This window comes from Medicago sativa, chromosome 2, assembly GCF_051527215.1.
Source record: "Medicago sativa cultivar Bolivia chromosome 2, Bolivia_mono, whole genome shotgun sequence".
Lineage (NCBI taxonomy): Eukaryota > Viridiplantae > Streptophyta > Magnoliopsida > Fabales > Fabaceae > Medicago > Medicago sativa.
In genome coordinates, this window is record NC_140750.1 from 21,110,920 (window position 1) to 21,126,067 (window position 15,148).

The following is a 15,148-nucleotide window of genomic DNA, read 5'->3' on the forward strand; positions in this document are numbered from 1 at the left end:
GTTTCTGCCACGTCATCACTTACCCCAAACCGCCTTTTCTTGCCGGGCAGGACAGTTGTCGCCATGGCGACATTTAGGCAGAAAGAAATAGGTTATGTTTTGTCATTTCCTGCTATGGCGACATTTTGTGGCCATGGCGACATCTGGTCTCTGAAAAACATATCCCCTGGAAATCCATTCCCGCCATGGCGACATTTTGTGGCCATGGCGACATTTGTTGTTTTTGCTCCTTTTTATGTTTCTTTCATTGGTTCAAGTCTTGATCACTTTTTTCCTGCACAAATGGGTTAAGTAAGATATAAAAAGCATAATGAGTCATTTTCTTATTTTTTCATGGTTTTTCCTCAAATAACTTGTGGAACAAGTAATCAAAAGTGCCTAATATACATTATGAATTTAACACTTTCTAGCACTTATCATATGTTTAATAAAAAAAATAGTAAACACACCTAATAATTTATAGAGAAATGTTAACTTGGGCCCTTAAGGCACATGTTAATGAATTAAATATAGAGATAGTTTATTGAAATGTGTACATTATATTTAATCTTTAACTATTTAATGAATTGAATGCACAAAATTTAAGAGAATATTTATTCTTTTGGATTTCTTAACATGTGTCATAAGGACACAAGTTAGCACTACCCTAATTTATATAAGAGAAATGCTAAAGCGTATCTTTAGGACATTGATCAAGAGGATAAAAATAGTACTATGTCCGTTTCAATATAAGTGTAATTTTAGCTAAAAAAATTGTTTCAAAATGAATGTCGTTTTCACTTTTTAATGTAGAATTATTATTTTACATTCAATTCTACCCTCCAATTAATTGAGCGTACACTACTTCCAAAACATTTGATCAATAGTAAATAAGGCTAGTTTAGTAAAATTGTCATGTCTTTTGACATTATTATTACATTTATTAATTTGTGTGTAAAAACCTTAAATGACACTCATTTTGAAATGGATGGAGTAATATTTTTCAAGTGATGAATGTACCTTTTAAAAAGTTAAAATATTGTTGAATTCAATGCAAACATACTACTTTTAGTTTCTTTAACAAATGTCTTTACGACACTTGTTAACATAACCCTTTATATAAAAAGTTATATTTAGAGACAATTTTTTTAGGGAAATATTAACGAATGTCCTCGGGACACTCTTAAGACACTTGTTAACATAACCCTTTATATAAAAAGTTATATTTAGAGACAATTTTTTTAGGGAAATATTAACGAATGTCCTCGGGACACTCTTTAAGCACCCAAAATGTTAAAATTTTATGAAAGTTTATGCATTTATTGCATTGGAGATTGAAGTCTTTAAATTTTTTAAAGAATAATTTCTTTATTAAAAATGTGTAAAAAGTGTCCCGAGAACACTGGTTAACGAGACTTTTTTAAAGGAAATTTATAATTAGACACGGACGGAATAATATACTCCCTCCGTCCCATATTAGATGACCTGTTTGACAATGTGCATTTTTGACCATATTTTTCTATTAATATACAAATATAAATAATATCATATAATATGTTGTTGGATTCGTCTCGATTAATATTTTCAAAATACTCCCTCCGATCCTATTTATAAGAAAAAGTTGATTTTTTTAGATTCATTGAGTAATTGATGTATCTTATCTAGAATATAGACCAAATACATCATTTATGCAATGAATCAAAAAAGTCAAATGTTTTTTATAAATAGGACCGGAGGGAGTATTAAATTTTTATAATTTTTTCAAATAGCTAATTAAAGATATTAAAGACAAAAAATATACATTGATATATGTGTTAAAGTCAACTAGATTATTTAATATGATACTGAGGGAGTATAAAGATGGAGTAACAAGTGTTGGCCGTTAATCAAATAAAAATGTTGACGTTGTTGTTATTGACTTATTGCTGCGCCTGCATGAGAAGTGAGAGCATCCACATGGTCATCATTTCTGTCATCAATGTCCTCATTAATTGCAAATATATCCTGACTTGTGCCAGTTAAGTCAACCTTGAAAAGAGTTAACGATGTTGCTTGTTCTCATCTCGTTCGAAACAAAAAAATTGGTCTGTTAATTGGTGTCTACTAGTTAAAAAATTTAAGGTCTTCCTAACAAGTGTCATAAGGGCATCCAAAAAAAGAAACTACTCCCTCCGTCCTAAAATATAAGCAAAAAAATCTCATTTTCTTTGTATCAAAATATAAGCAAAAAACACCAACTTTTATGTTATTATTGTGTTTTTTCAAACAAATCATCTTTTCCAATATAAAATTAAATGCATGTTGCATTCAATTTGTTTCTCTTTTTATTTTCTCCATAATTTTTAACCAATGAGAATTATTTTTACATCTTTCCATGAAACTTATTCCAAGGAGAACACAAAAAATTATACCTCAAATCACTAAGTATTGGTTTTCTTAATAAGTGTGAATTAGTGTTTTTTGCTTATAAAAAAAGACGGAGGGAGTATGTCTTAAAAATACAAATCAAATATTTTTTAAAGTCATAACCGTACAATTTTCAATGCAAAAATTGCTACTTTTAAATGCTTAAACAATGCCCTTAGGGCACTTGTTAGCATTTTCCAAAATTTAAAAGTAAAAAATTTATTTTGGAAATAGAAATTGTTATTTTTAATCAAGTGTGATTGTTACACGACTTTGTAATAAAATCTTAATACTTCTTTATACTATTCAACTAATCATAGTTTTCAGACTCGGCTCGGTCATCGACTCGGCGAGGGTACTGGGTCACTGGGTCAATGGTCGAACCACTGGGTCGTTGGTCGAACCGCATGACTGAATCGGAACCACTCGGATGACTCGGTTAGATAACTCGGTCCTTAGATTAAATTTATATAGTTATTTAACCGGATTAACTCGGATTGAATCGGTGACTCGGTCACTTTAAAAACTAAAATAATGACCCCTGTAAAATAAGATAAAAACTATCGAACAATAATAATTTCATAGGCTAATTGCTCAAATTCGAAACATAGTCATAACTCAAAATACATCTTGGTAGTAAAAATCCAAATAGATCCCAAAAAAGTATGATTCCAATTCCAACATAAATTCAAATAAGAGATTGCCCCAGTTGTAAAAATCCAAAAAGATCCAAAGAAAGTATAATTCCAACACAAGTATTATCATCAATAACATTTAATTCCAAGGAGTCAAGATTGATTGAGCAAAACGACGGCGTTTCAGACTTTCAGTTAAGCAAAAAAAAAAGCAAAAAAAAAAAAAGCAAAAAACCGGTCTGACCCATGACTCGGCCGAGTCACCGGTTTTTACCGGTTTTGACCGGGTTTGACCGAGTTAACTGCATGGCCGATCCAAATGTTGGCTCGAATCGGCTTACCCACCGGTTCACGGTCCGACCGATCCGACCGGCCGGTCCGAGCCGAGTCTGAAAACTATGCAACCAATGCCTTACGGTCACGAACACTGTTTAACATTCTTCTTTAAAATTAAGTGATGTTAATGTGTGCTCTAAAGACAAATATTAAAAATTTCATAAATAATTTTTATCTGTGATATATTAACATGACTCTAAAGACATATTTTTAATTATAAGTTCCGCTGACCTTATTGTTTTATTGTTAAATTTAATTTTATCATGTCACATTTAATTATTTCTAAAGCTACGCTCAAATTGTTTTTCCTTTTTGAGTGGTATCCTCTCTAATAGGGGTGGGTATGATTCGGTTTGGGATGAAAACTGAACCGAATCGAACTGAACTGTTTGCTAAATTTTAAATAACTGTACTGAACCAAATTGTTTCAAACCGAACTGAACCGAACTGTTATTATTGATACCATTGAAAAAAATATAAAAAAAATAATCGAAATCGAATTTTAGTTATCGAACTGACCGAACTGTTCAGAATCGAACCGAACTGTTTTGATTCTCATATTGTCTTATGAAGGTTTGCAATCTAACCTTCTTGAGTTTGTCTGTTCCTGAAAATGCACTGTAGAGATTATCCCATGCTTCCTTCGCAGAAGTTGAATCAGAAACTCTTTCAAAAACTGCAAGACCCACACATTGATGGATTAAGAACAAAGCCTTGTAACCTTTTTTCTTCAGTTCTTTGTGCGCAGTTCTTTGTACTTCAGTTGCGTTCTCTGAAAGATCTTCTACACCTGCATTCACAATCTCCAAAACATCTTGGAAACCAAACATCACCTTCATCTGCTTGTGCCAACTATCATAATTCTTGCCATCTAAGATAGGTAAGGTTCCTGATAGATTGTTAAACTTGCTCACCATTGTTGCAAGGTTTAGAGGATTGAACCAGTGCTCTGATACCAATGGTTGGAACAAAGTATGGTTTCGTGTTGATTTTGAAAGAATGAAAAGAGAGAGAAGACGAGATTTAGATTATATTATTGCTTTCTCAAATTCAGTTACAAATGGATATAACATACCCTAACTGTTTTATTTGCAAGCTAACAAACTTAAAACTAACTTCTAACAAACTTTTATACCCTTACGGATATATTATATACCCCAACAAGTATATAGTCTAAACTTGAATTAACACATTCCAACACTAATGAAATGGTAGAACTTTCATGATCTAGAAGAAAAAAAATGGCAAACAACTATAATCATCATTAAGCTGATCTATTAGAATACTCCTTAACCAATGCTGCAAAAAGTGAAGGCCTTTCAAGCAAACGTGATGGCTTGTCATATTCCTTTGCAAACCCTGCCAAAAACATCAAATACCCCACAATTCATTATTCAACCAATCTAAATCTATATATTTATTTCGTACAATAGTTGAACGATTGAAAGAAAACACCAAGTTTTTTTTGTCAAAATTTTGGTAATAGTAGAAACTACATGTAAATGGTTTTTATTAATACGACACTTTAAATTGAAGGATGTATATGACAACGATAAAGCATTGTCATATATATGCGATATGCGATTACGTTCAATAACTTCTGTTTTTTTTTTAGTTTCTCATGAACACATATGGATATATAACATAAACATACCTTCATCTATGACCAAAACCTTATCACAATCCATAACTGTAGGTATTCTATGAGCAATGCTAACGATTGTACGATCTGCAAAGTCTGCTCTAATGATCTTCTGTAATACAACATCTGTTTGCGAATCAACTGATGCTGTTGCTTCATCCATGAATAATATTTTGCTGCGTTTTAGCATGATCCTTCCCAAGCATAGAAGTTGCCTTTGCCCCACACTCCAATTGTCTCCACCATCAACCACTAACAAAATAATATAGTAAGCACATTTCAGTTCAAATTTGAATATAGTCTATGAAGGAGTAGTCCAGTGATGTGTGTCGGGACGCTGAATAAGTATTAAGCTTCTTCCGATAAATTAATTGCCAACATTTATCTATAAAAAAACTTCTAAAACATGAGATTTATGAGTAGATTTTATTTGATCACCTAAAGCGTCAAGTTTCTCAGGCTTTGCAGCAACAGCTTCTTTCAATTGGCACCGTTCAAGACTCTGCAGCAACAAATATAAACAAAGTTATTAGATATGAGAAGGTTAAACTATTAACTGAATTTCATTCACGCATGTAATTACTTCTTTTACGCATGTATTGGCCGCAAGATCCCGTCACTGTAGGGACTCAGCGTCCTAGTATGTTAACTATTGACAATCAATAAAAATATTAAACCATATTAAAATAATTTCAGCTAGGGCTTTATTGTCCTCTTTATTGTTATTATAGAGATGTTTAAAAGAACTTATCTTATGACATAAATACTTGTGTAATTATTTGAGAGAGTGTTGAGTATGACTCTTAGTCTTAGTTACTGTTACTGATAAGTAGAAAGGTTGATCGTGCAAAGCGAGATAGACCTCCCATTGGGCAAAGTCCAAAGGTTTGTTGGATTGGGACACAGGTGTGTGGGGGCCAAAACCTCCTGCATTACGGTTTAGGAGTAATTTTCTAATTTGATCCATCATATTTAAATACAAGTTGTATACCGTAAACTCTAATCTTTCACTAATAGTAGAAATGAACTGTAGCTTCTTTCCAGCAGTCAGAGACTATTGGCCGAACTTTTATTTTAATACACTGCATAGTTTATGATATGTCCATAAACTATTTTTAGTTGATTTCCATTAGCTCTCGATGATAACTGAAATATGACTTATGCGGATTCTGCTCTTATTTCATCTTCAATTATAAACGCAGTTTATGTTTAAGAAGCACTTATTGGATCAATGTTGTCCAATCCTTTAATTAAAAAATAAAGGATTTTTTAACAAAAATAAAACAAACAAAACAAGGAAATATGCAGTGTATTATATACCTTCCAAATTTCTTCTTCTGAATACAATCCAAGAGGATCAATGTTGGTTCTTACTGTTCCTTGAAAGAGGACAGGCTCTTGTGGAATAATTCCAAAACGTGACCTCAAATCATGAAGACCAACATTGGAAATGTTAATACCATCAATGATTATTTTCCCAGCTGAAGGCTCAATCAACCTAAATAACACTTGAATGAGTGTTGATTTTCCACTTCCTGTACGACCAACAACGCCAACTTTTTCTCCACCTTCAATTGTTAGAGAGACTCCCTTAAGAACTAGAGGAGTGTTTGGCCTATACCTAACCTGCTCATATTATTTAATAGACAAAAGTATGGACGTTATAAAGTATATGGACCTAAGGTTACACAAACATTGTATTCTATCTCTGCATTTCAATGAGTAAAATATTATTGTATGCAAAATATGATGTGCCATATCCACATCATATTTTATTTTTCAACTTTTAATGCTTCACAGTATCCTAAATTCTGAACTAAGTATATCCAAAAGAGTATGCAAAATATTAAAACCTAAGTAACCAACACATGTTTCTTTTCCCAAATGGTATACACTAATTTTGGTTTATTTATCCAGGTCTCAGTTCTCACCACATATTAAATTGACTAATCTTGCAAATAGTATATACCTGTAAATCATGTAACTCTATAGTGCCATGACTAGGCCAATTATGAGGAGGAGACTTGTCAGCAATTTTCCATGGAGCTTCTGATGGGAGGTTAGTAAACTGTTTTATCCTCTCAACTGAAACCATTTTGTTCTCAACATTGCAAGTCATAGATATGGTAATCGACAAGAGACCACTCAGAGCCAGGCCATAGGATAAAGACATACCAACATATTCTGCAAAACCAAAATTATATTTAGCTAAATATTAAAAGTATGGGATTTGCTAGAACACACTGCTAGTTTCTGTGAAGAGTACTTTAGCAACATGAGTGTATTTTACAAATTTTTAGCTATCACTTGCTAAGATACTCCTTCTAAAAAAAGAGTGGGTGTATTCTAACAAATGTTAGCAGGAGCTGTTAATTTTTGCCCACTTATTTTTTAGGAGTATTTTAGCAAGATGTGAATTTAACCCTTTTTTAGTTAAGAGTTGCTAAAATACTCATTCTAGAAAACTAGTATAATGAGATCAAGTTAATAGATAGATGATTATATACTACAAAGTTGATTATCTAGGGTCTGTTTAGATTGACTTATTTGAGTTTAGCTACTAACATAAGTACTTGTGAGACTGAAAAAGTTTATGGAAACAACTTATGACATATCCATACATTGTTTTCAGCTTATTTCTATAAGCTCTCAAAGATAGCTTGTGAAAACAACTTATAACTTATATGAAAACAACTTTGACTTTATTTGATGTTCACTATAGAAATAGTTTATACATAAGCATTTATACTCTAAGCGCTTAATAGACCTGTATATCCAAACAGAACCTTAGTTCTTCACTAAAATAGTGATTGTTCAAGAATACTTGTTAAATGAAAAGATGATGAAGGGAATTATACCTGGCCTAGCAATAGCACTTGGCAAAAAGATCATAAAAAGGGTGGCAATGCAAAGGAAAGTCACTCCCATATAGTCCAAGCGAAAACCAAGCCATTCATTTGCACCATTGTTATGAAAATCCATTCTTAGACTTGCATTCACCCTGTCAACATTTTCTTGAGAAAATGCATTCTGCTTTCTTAAGCTACGGATTGTCATAACACCAGAAAGGGTCTCTGAAAAGTGATGAATCACTGGAGCTTTTGTGATTGAATCAAGTCGAGTCAATTCCCTAGAAGCTGCAAGATAATATTTCTGCAAACCATAACAATAAGTGTCAAAATGCATACTGTTTAGGATATCTTGTGAAACAAATTTGACATGTCTATAAGTTGTTTTGAGCTTATTTCCACAAAGTCTCTTTCGTTGCTGAAAACTTAAATAGGAGTAAGTATATCGTACCCTATACCAGTTGCTGAGCCAAAACAATGGAATTAATAGGAAGACGGTCTCCCAAGAATTCTGGCACGTGACTATGATGATAGTGAATAATCCTACTAAAGTTGTCGTCACTAAGTTTACAAAGATTGGAATTTGTATATCCAGGGAAAGTATATCGGTAGATACCTAAACAATTCATAACATGAGTAGAGTTAGCAAGTCCAACACTACTATTTGAAGAAGAGATGTCTTATTTTGACATAAAATGGGACAACAAAATTCGACAATGGTTATCATTCAAATGCGTGGTTTATTACATTAATAGGTTGCAGCACTTTGTTATTTTCATTAATCATCTATTGAACGTAATTAACCAAATAGTTTTCGATTTCTGTTGTCAAATTTATGCATCAAAATATCATTTCTCATTCAAAGAATATGCTATTTTATGTTATGTTGTTTACTAGAGCAGAAATTGAATGAAACTCACACGACTCAAAATTCTACCAGAAGGAGTAGTATCAAAGAATGACATTGGTGCATGAAGGATACTTCGAAGCATTCCAATGAAGAAGCTTTGAGATGTCTTTAAACCCCAATATGTAAAAAAGAAAGCTCTTACCATAACCACTATACATGAAACAACAGCTATAACAGCATAGACAGTAATGAATGTGAAAGAAGAAATGGCAGAATCATCTGCAGTAGCAATTGCTAGCCAATAATCACCAACCAAATATGACAGCATCCAAATTACTGATACTGCTACCATTAATGCTACTCCCCACCATCCAAATGCTTCTGTGAAATAGTGTTTGTATACTTCAAGATTCACTCGTCCAATTTCTCTTTCCTCATCTTCAATGAGCTTTGCTGCAGTTTTATCAGACTTAGATTGAATTTGAGAAGACTGTTTTTCCCCGCTTTCTTTTTCTTTCGAAACGACGCGGGCGAGTTTTGGAGATTGAGCAGAATCATCACTAGTTTTATCCCTTGTTTCTGCTATTTCCATTGAGGATTCATGAGCAGCTACAAGCGCACCAAAATCTAGGCCTGCTTTGAGAAGTTCATCATACTTTCCACTTTGCACTACTCTCCCTTCTCGCATCACCTTTGAAATTGGTATCAAAACAAGCCAAGTTTCTCAATTGAACTTGAAAGAACTTTAATGTTTAAGGTTATTTATTGCAAACAAGTTATCAGTTCTCAGCAATCTTAAAAATGATGACTGTGATAGATTAACAGTGTAAAAAATTTACGCTGAAAGTGTATAAAAATAGATCTATATATTTTTCTCCCTGATGAGTGTGACCGATTAATTAACTGTGTAAATATTTTACGCTGAAAGTGTAGAAAAATTAGTCTATTTGTTTTTTCCCCCTTATTTGGTGAAAGGATTATAAAATGCATGTATACCCTCTTTGATTAACACCTACTACATCATGAGTATTTTCACTCACTATTGGTAAGATAACTTGGGAGAAACTGAATTGAACCGTCATTTACATAAAAAATCAAACATTTTAGGGACTTGTGAGCATATACATACCATTATAGAGTCAACATTATGCAAGAAATCAACTTGGTGTGTTACAAGTAAAACTGCCTTATCTTTGAGAGTTCCCATGATACATTCCTACAACAAAAATAGAGAATCAGGAATTTCATTCGTGACTGCGTTAGAAAAAAAACTGACATTATCATTTTGCCTGATATAATATAATGTTTTTAAAATGAGAAACATTATTATATCACTACAAACTAGAAAATGAAGCTATTTTGATTGATATAATATATTGTTTCTAATTATTATTTACTCAATATTGTTTCTAATCTTAAAAACATTACATCACTAAAAACTAAATATGGAACTATTTAACACTGCTTGTAACTTGTAAGTTGTAAATTTTTGCTTACCTTAAAAATAAATGATCCTGTTTGAGCATCAACAGCACTGAATACATCATCAAGGAGATAGATGTCACTGTCTTGATATACAGCTCTAGCAAGCTGTATGCGTTGTTTCTGGCCGCCACTGAGGTTAATACCACGCTCTCCAATCTCAGTTTCGTCACCATCTTCCATCATTTCAAGATCTTTTTCAAGGCAGCACACTCTTAGAGCTTCCTTGTACTTTTCCATGTTCATTGGTAAACCAAACAATATGTTTTCTTTCATGGTTGCATTCTGAATCCATGATGTTTGTGCTACATATGCCGTCGTCCCACAAACTCTAACCTGTAAGATGAAATCTTTTTCAATACATTTGAAAAGCATCGTCATGAATTCTTGCAACAAAAACAGTCTCACAAATGTTTATGCTAATAGATAAGCTCAAATAAACCAATCTTAATAGGCCTTACACCTGATGATGAACAAAACAACTTTGTGAACGTGATGAATCTTAAACATCAATGTTCATGTTCTCTAATAGTTATCTCATATGATATGCATGTGTTAAATCCTATCCTAGGACATGAAACATATACTTTTTTTTAACATGAACATGAACGAATTAATACCTAGGTTTTAGACTGTGATCACAGTCTCAGTAGTAGAAAATAGAAAATGAAGACAAATGTGGCCAATGCAATAGAATTTTCTGTTGCAGCTGCAATTACAGTTTTGAGCAACAATTTCTAGCCTCGATGAACCAAATACAAAACTTTTTCTTCTTTAAGAAACAACATTGTCAATTTGTCATCTGCCTTCTTATCAAGATAGTCAGACAACCCTTGACCCAAAAACCATATTTTCACTAGGTGAAAAAATAAAAATTCACGAGTCCAAGGCAAAAAAGCATACCTTTCCTGAGATCTTGAACATTTCCCCCAACACAGAAGCCAGTAATGAAGACTTGCCTGATCCAACAGTTCCTACAACAGCAGCATGATCCCCTTTCTTAATCACCAACTCCTTAACTCGCAAAGTCTCATTCTCATCCTTATCATCCCAAGAAAATTTCCCATCTTTTACCTCCACAGCTACATGACCATCACAATTCTCCTCTCTTTCCACTGCATTCTCGTCCATTTCCTTACTCACCATGAACTTATCCAACCTCCCTAATGATATTGTTGCTTGCGAAATATTGATAAGAGCCTGCGGAAAAGAACTCATAGGCTCTTGAAGTATCTTGATCACTGCAGTTATTGTGAAAACAGTGCCAGCATTCAGAGGGATTCCCATAAAAGTTGCAGCTCCAAATGTAAGAACAGTTATAGCTAAAGGAGAAGTAGTCAAAACTCCTATGCTAACAGCAAAATAGTACAAGAATTTTGCAATCCATCCATGTTCGGCTTCACGAAACTGTCGAATCTTGTTACCGAAGTACTCTTCCCACGCTTGAAATTTAATCACACGCATGTTGTTAAGCAACTCATTAGTCGACTTCATTCTCGAATCACGACTCTTCATTATCCGAAACTGAAAACCATTACTACTCTTCGATCGATATACAGTGAAGAAAAAGACAATGGCAGTACCAAGAAATGCTGCAACAACAGATACACCAATATAGCTATACATAAGAGCCAATGCAGCGGCAACTTGTAATGGCATCATCCAAATAGGATGAAACTGCTTCATCAAATCTGAGAGTTGTTGAGCATCAACAGCCATGTGATTCACAATCTGTCCAGTTCCATGAGCTTGTCTTGAAGAACTTGACAACCTTAAACCCTTTTTGTAAACCGAAGTGATTATGCTCGAGCGAACAAGCATACCTAGTTTCTGAGAATGGAAGTTGAATTGGTGAATGCTAAGAACTTCAACTGATTTTGCTACAAAAAGGATCAATATCAAAACAATACCTTCACTAGTCGGTCTATCTTTCTGTGATGTGAAATCAACAAAACTCTGAATCAGCAATGGACCAACATACATAACACAAAGCTTTATGAATGCAAGAAAGCCAGTGAAAACTATGTGTTTCCAAAAACACCTAAATAAGGCTACTCCTACCGGATGCTTACTGTTTTCCTCTGGTTTCGGCCAATTGTTTTGAAAAAGTTCCAACATTTTTTCTGCTCTAAAATCAAGGGGAAGTGAAGGTACATCTTCTAGTTTAAGGGGTTTTTGGTAACCTTTATTAAGCAAAGGATTCATCCAATACCAAACTGTTTTGGACAAAACTGAAGAACAAGCATAAGGACTCAAAGTTCTATCGATTGAAATCGATGGATATGTTGCTGCTACATCGGATATTCTTATCACATGAATACCTGATGACCCTTTTATTGATATCACTAAAAAGAACAGAGATAATGGAAAATTAACCAAAGAGAATATGTCATCTATTCTCAAACTAAGCTCCAACTTTTCTTCACCGGCAGTTATCAATCGAACAATAGCCGAAGCAGCAAACAAAGTAGCAATGACAAAGTTTGCTATCCAATAGATTCTTAGTGATAAAGGGTGTTTGGAAGATTTGAACTTTTTCTCATGTACCATTAGTATCACTATCACTATGTTGGTTATTGCTTGAAACGACCGAAAAAGTGCTTCTATTTGTTTCCATGAATCAAAGCTATCGGTTTGAGTAAAAGCCAAGATTCCTAGAACAATGTAAGTTATAGCTAAAATGGTAGTAGCCAACAAAGGTAGTTTGAACCAAAAGGTGATTCTATAGTCAGAATCGTTCTTTTGCAGAAGTGGTTTTGTGATTGAGGAGCTAGTGTTTGCTATTGAATAGAATCTTGAATAGAGTTTTTGAGCTGTAAAAGCTAAGAGAAAGAGCAAAAAGAAGGAATCAAGAGAAGAAAGAAGAAGTCTCTGAGGACATGGAGATAGGAAAATGAACCTTAACCATGGAAGAATGAGGTTTGGTGTAGAGGAAGATGAATGTATAGGTAAAAGGGTGCATGAAGGAGAAGTTAGCCATGCAGAAGAAGAAGAAGACGACATGGCTATAAGATTATGGAATGATAATTGTTAAGGTTTCATGTTATATGGTTTGAGTTTGATACATGATTTATATGAGTTTGATATATGGAAGAGACAGAGCATGTAATTGTACAAGACCCCACAACTATAACTTACCACGCGTTGCGCGAGTTTCATTGTGTCTTAAATGTTTTTTTTTATAGGAAAATGTGCTTAGAGTTTTTTTTTTTTTTTTGTTGAAGGAGAAGTTTGTTACCTAAAATAATGATTTTAATAAGGACAGTGATCTTGTAGTTTGGAGGGTGAGGCTAATATGTGCTCTTAAATCACATACTCCTTGAGTCCATTAATAAGTGAGTTTTTTTTTAAAAAAATATTGTCATAAAATAACTGACTCATTTAACTTTTTAATGTAATATTAATTATTTTTTTCAATTATAACTTTAATTAATACTGTTTTCTTCACTCCCAATTGAATATATTCTACTTTGCATTTTTTATAATGGTAAATGCACTAATATTTGACAAGAACACTTAAAATCATTTTTCTATCTTCTTCACTAATACATTTTTCTTAATAAATGTGAAATGAGTAAAAGACTAACTTAAATTGGGACGAAGGGAGTATTAAAGAGTTCACAAATAGAAAGGCTAGTTGCTTCTATTCTCTTGTTATGTGACATGTTGATTTCTTCACTGATGTTCATTAATATCGGGTTATTAAGTTGTGTGCTTTCTTCACAGTTATTGATACTATTCACTTATACAAATTGGGGGGTGTCATAATGTTTTTGGGGAATGATGTTATGCTACGACAATGGTTTTATTATTAGGTTTGTTGGGTTGGTGTAATAATGTTTTTGGAGGGTATAATAGTGTTTTTTGGGGTGACCATATTGTTATGTTACAACACGAAACAAGTTTCTGTTTAAAAAATAAAATAAAATCCAATTTACAAATTTATCCCTCACTTAAAATTGGTTTTAAATAGATAGAAATTGGTATTTCTTTATGTTTTTAGGTGGGAGTAAGTTAACAACCCCATATATATATATATATATATATATATATATATATATATATATATATATATATATATCCAACCAAAAGGTTCTCTTCGACACAACTTGTGCACGAGAAGAACTTTGAGAGTGTACAACATTATAGGATGATTGCCTATAATGAACTAAGTCGGGCAGCGTGTTAAGAGGTAACATGAGATGATGATTTGTACCTTGTTGAAAACCTTGACCCTGAAGAGAAGGTTGCTGACTTGCTGCTCATAAGAAGGTTGGAGATGGAGTCAAGATTGAAAAGGATGAAAACCTTAACCTTAATGATTATAGTATAGATCTTAAGGCGAATTAGTTGAAATATATACCATTATCAACTACATAATGATTTTTGGGTTAATACCTCTTTTCGTCCCTGTAATATGAGCGAATTCCGGTTTTGGTCCCTGTAAAAAAAAAGTTTTAGATTATGTCCCTACAATTTAAGATTCTTCCACTATTGGTCCCTCACTTAACTTTGTCAGAAAAATCTGCTGACGTGTCATGCTGATTGGGTAATTTATTTTATTTTTTCATTAAATTTATTTCCAAGTGGCTTTTATTTTATTTACATTTATTTAATATTTAAACAATTGAAATCAAATTTTTGAATTAAAAAAATTAACTTATAATAAAATCAAAACTCCATCTTCATCTTTCATATTTTGTTCTTGAAGCTTCATCTTTTTCATGAAGCTTTTTTTGGCTCATGAATAAATTTTCTTCTTAAATCCAGAAAAGTAAATCTAGAGATTCATCATTCAAGTAAATCACTTGCTTGCTGTGCTATTTTTAATTAAAAACAAATAAACATTTTTTAAGTAAAAATAAAAAACAGTTTTAATTAATGGGAAATTCATCATTCATCACAATGTTCATCCTAAAACGGCGGAGATCTGCGCCGGTGAACAGCCAGAGAGAAGCTTCAAAATCTG

General features: G+C 33.0%; 1 protein-coding gene across 1 annotated transcript; it reads right to left on the reverse strand.

The window, feature by feature from the left end:
• Window positions 1–4,356: 4,356 nt before the first annotated feature.
• Window positions 4,357–13,224, reverse strand: LOC146945430 (ABC transporter C family member 14-like). The gene is made up of 11 exons (XM_085743758.1): window positions 11,083–13,224; window positions 10,195–10,515; window positions 9,827–9,913; window positions 8,768–9,388; window positions 8,299–8,463; window positions 7,857–8,151; window positions 6,968–7,182; window positions 6,319–6,624; window positions 5,437–5,500; window positions 5,011–5,250; window positions 4,357–4,715 (listed from the first exon to the last, which is right to left on the reverse strand). Exons 1-11 carry the CDS (start codon window positions 13,180–13,182, stop codon window positions 4,621–4,623), a joined length of 4,509 nt encoding a protein of 1,502 aa, XP_085599884.1. The 5' UTR covers window positions 13,183–13,224; the 3' UTR covers window positions 4,357–4,620.
• Between the last annotated feature and the right edge of the window lie 1,924 nt (window positions 13,225–15,148).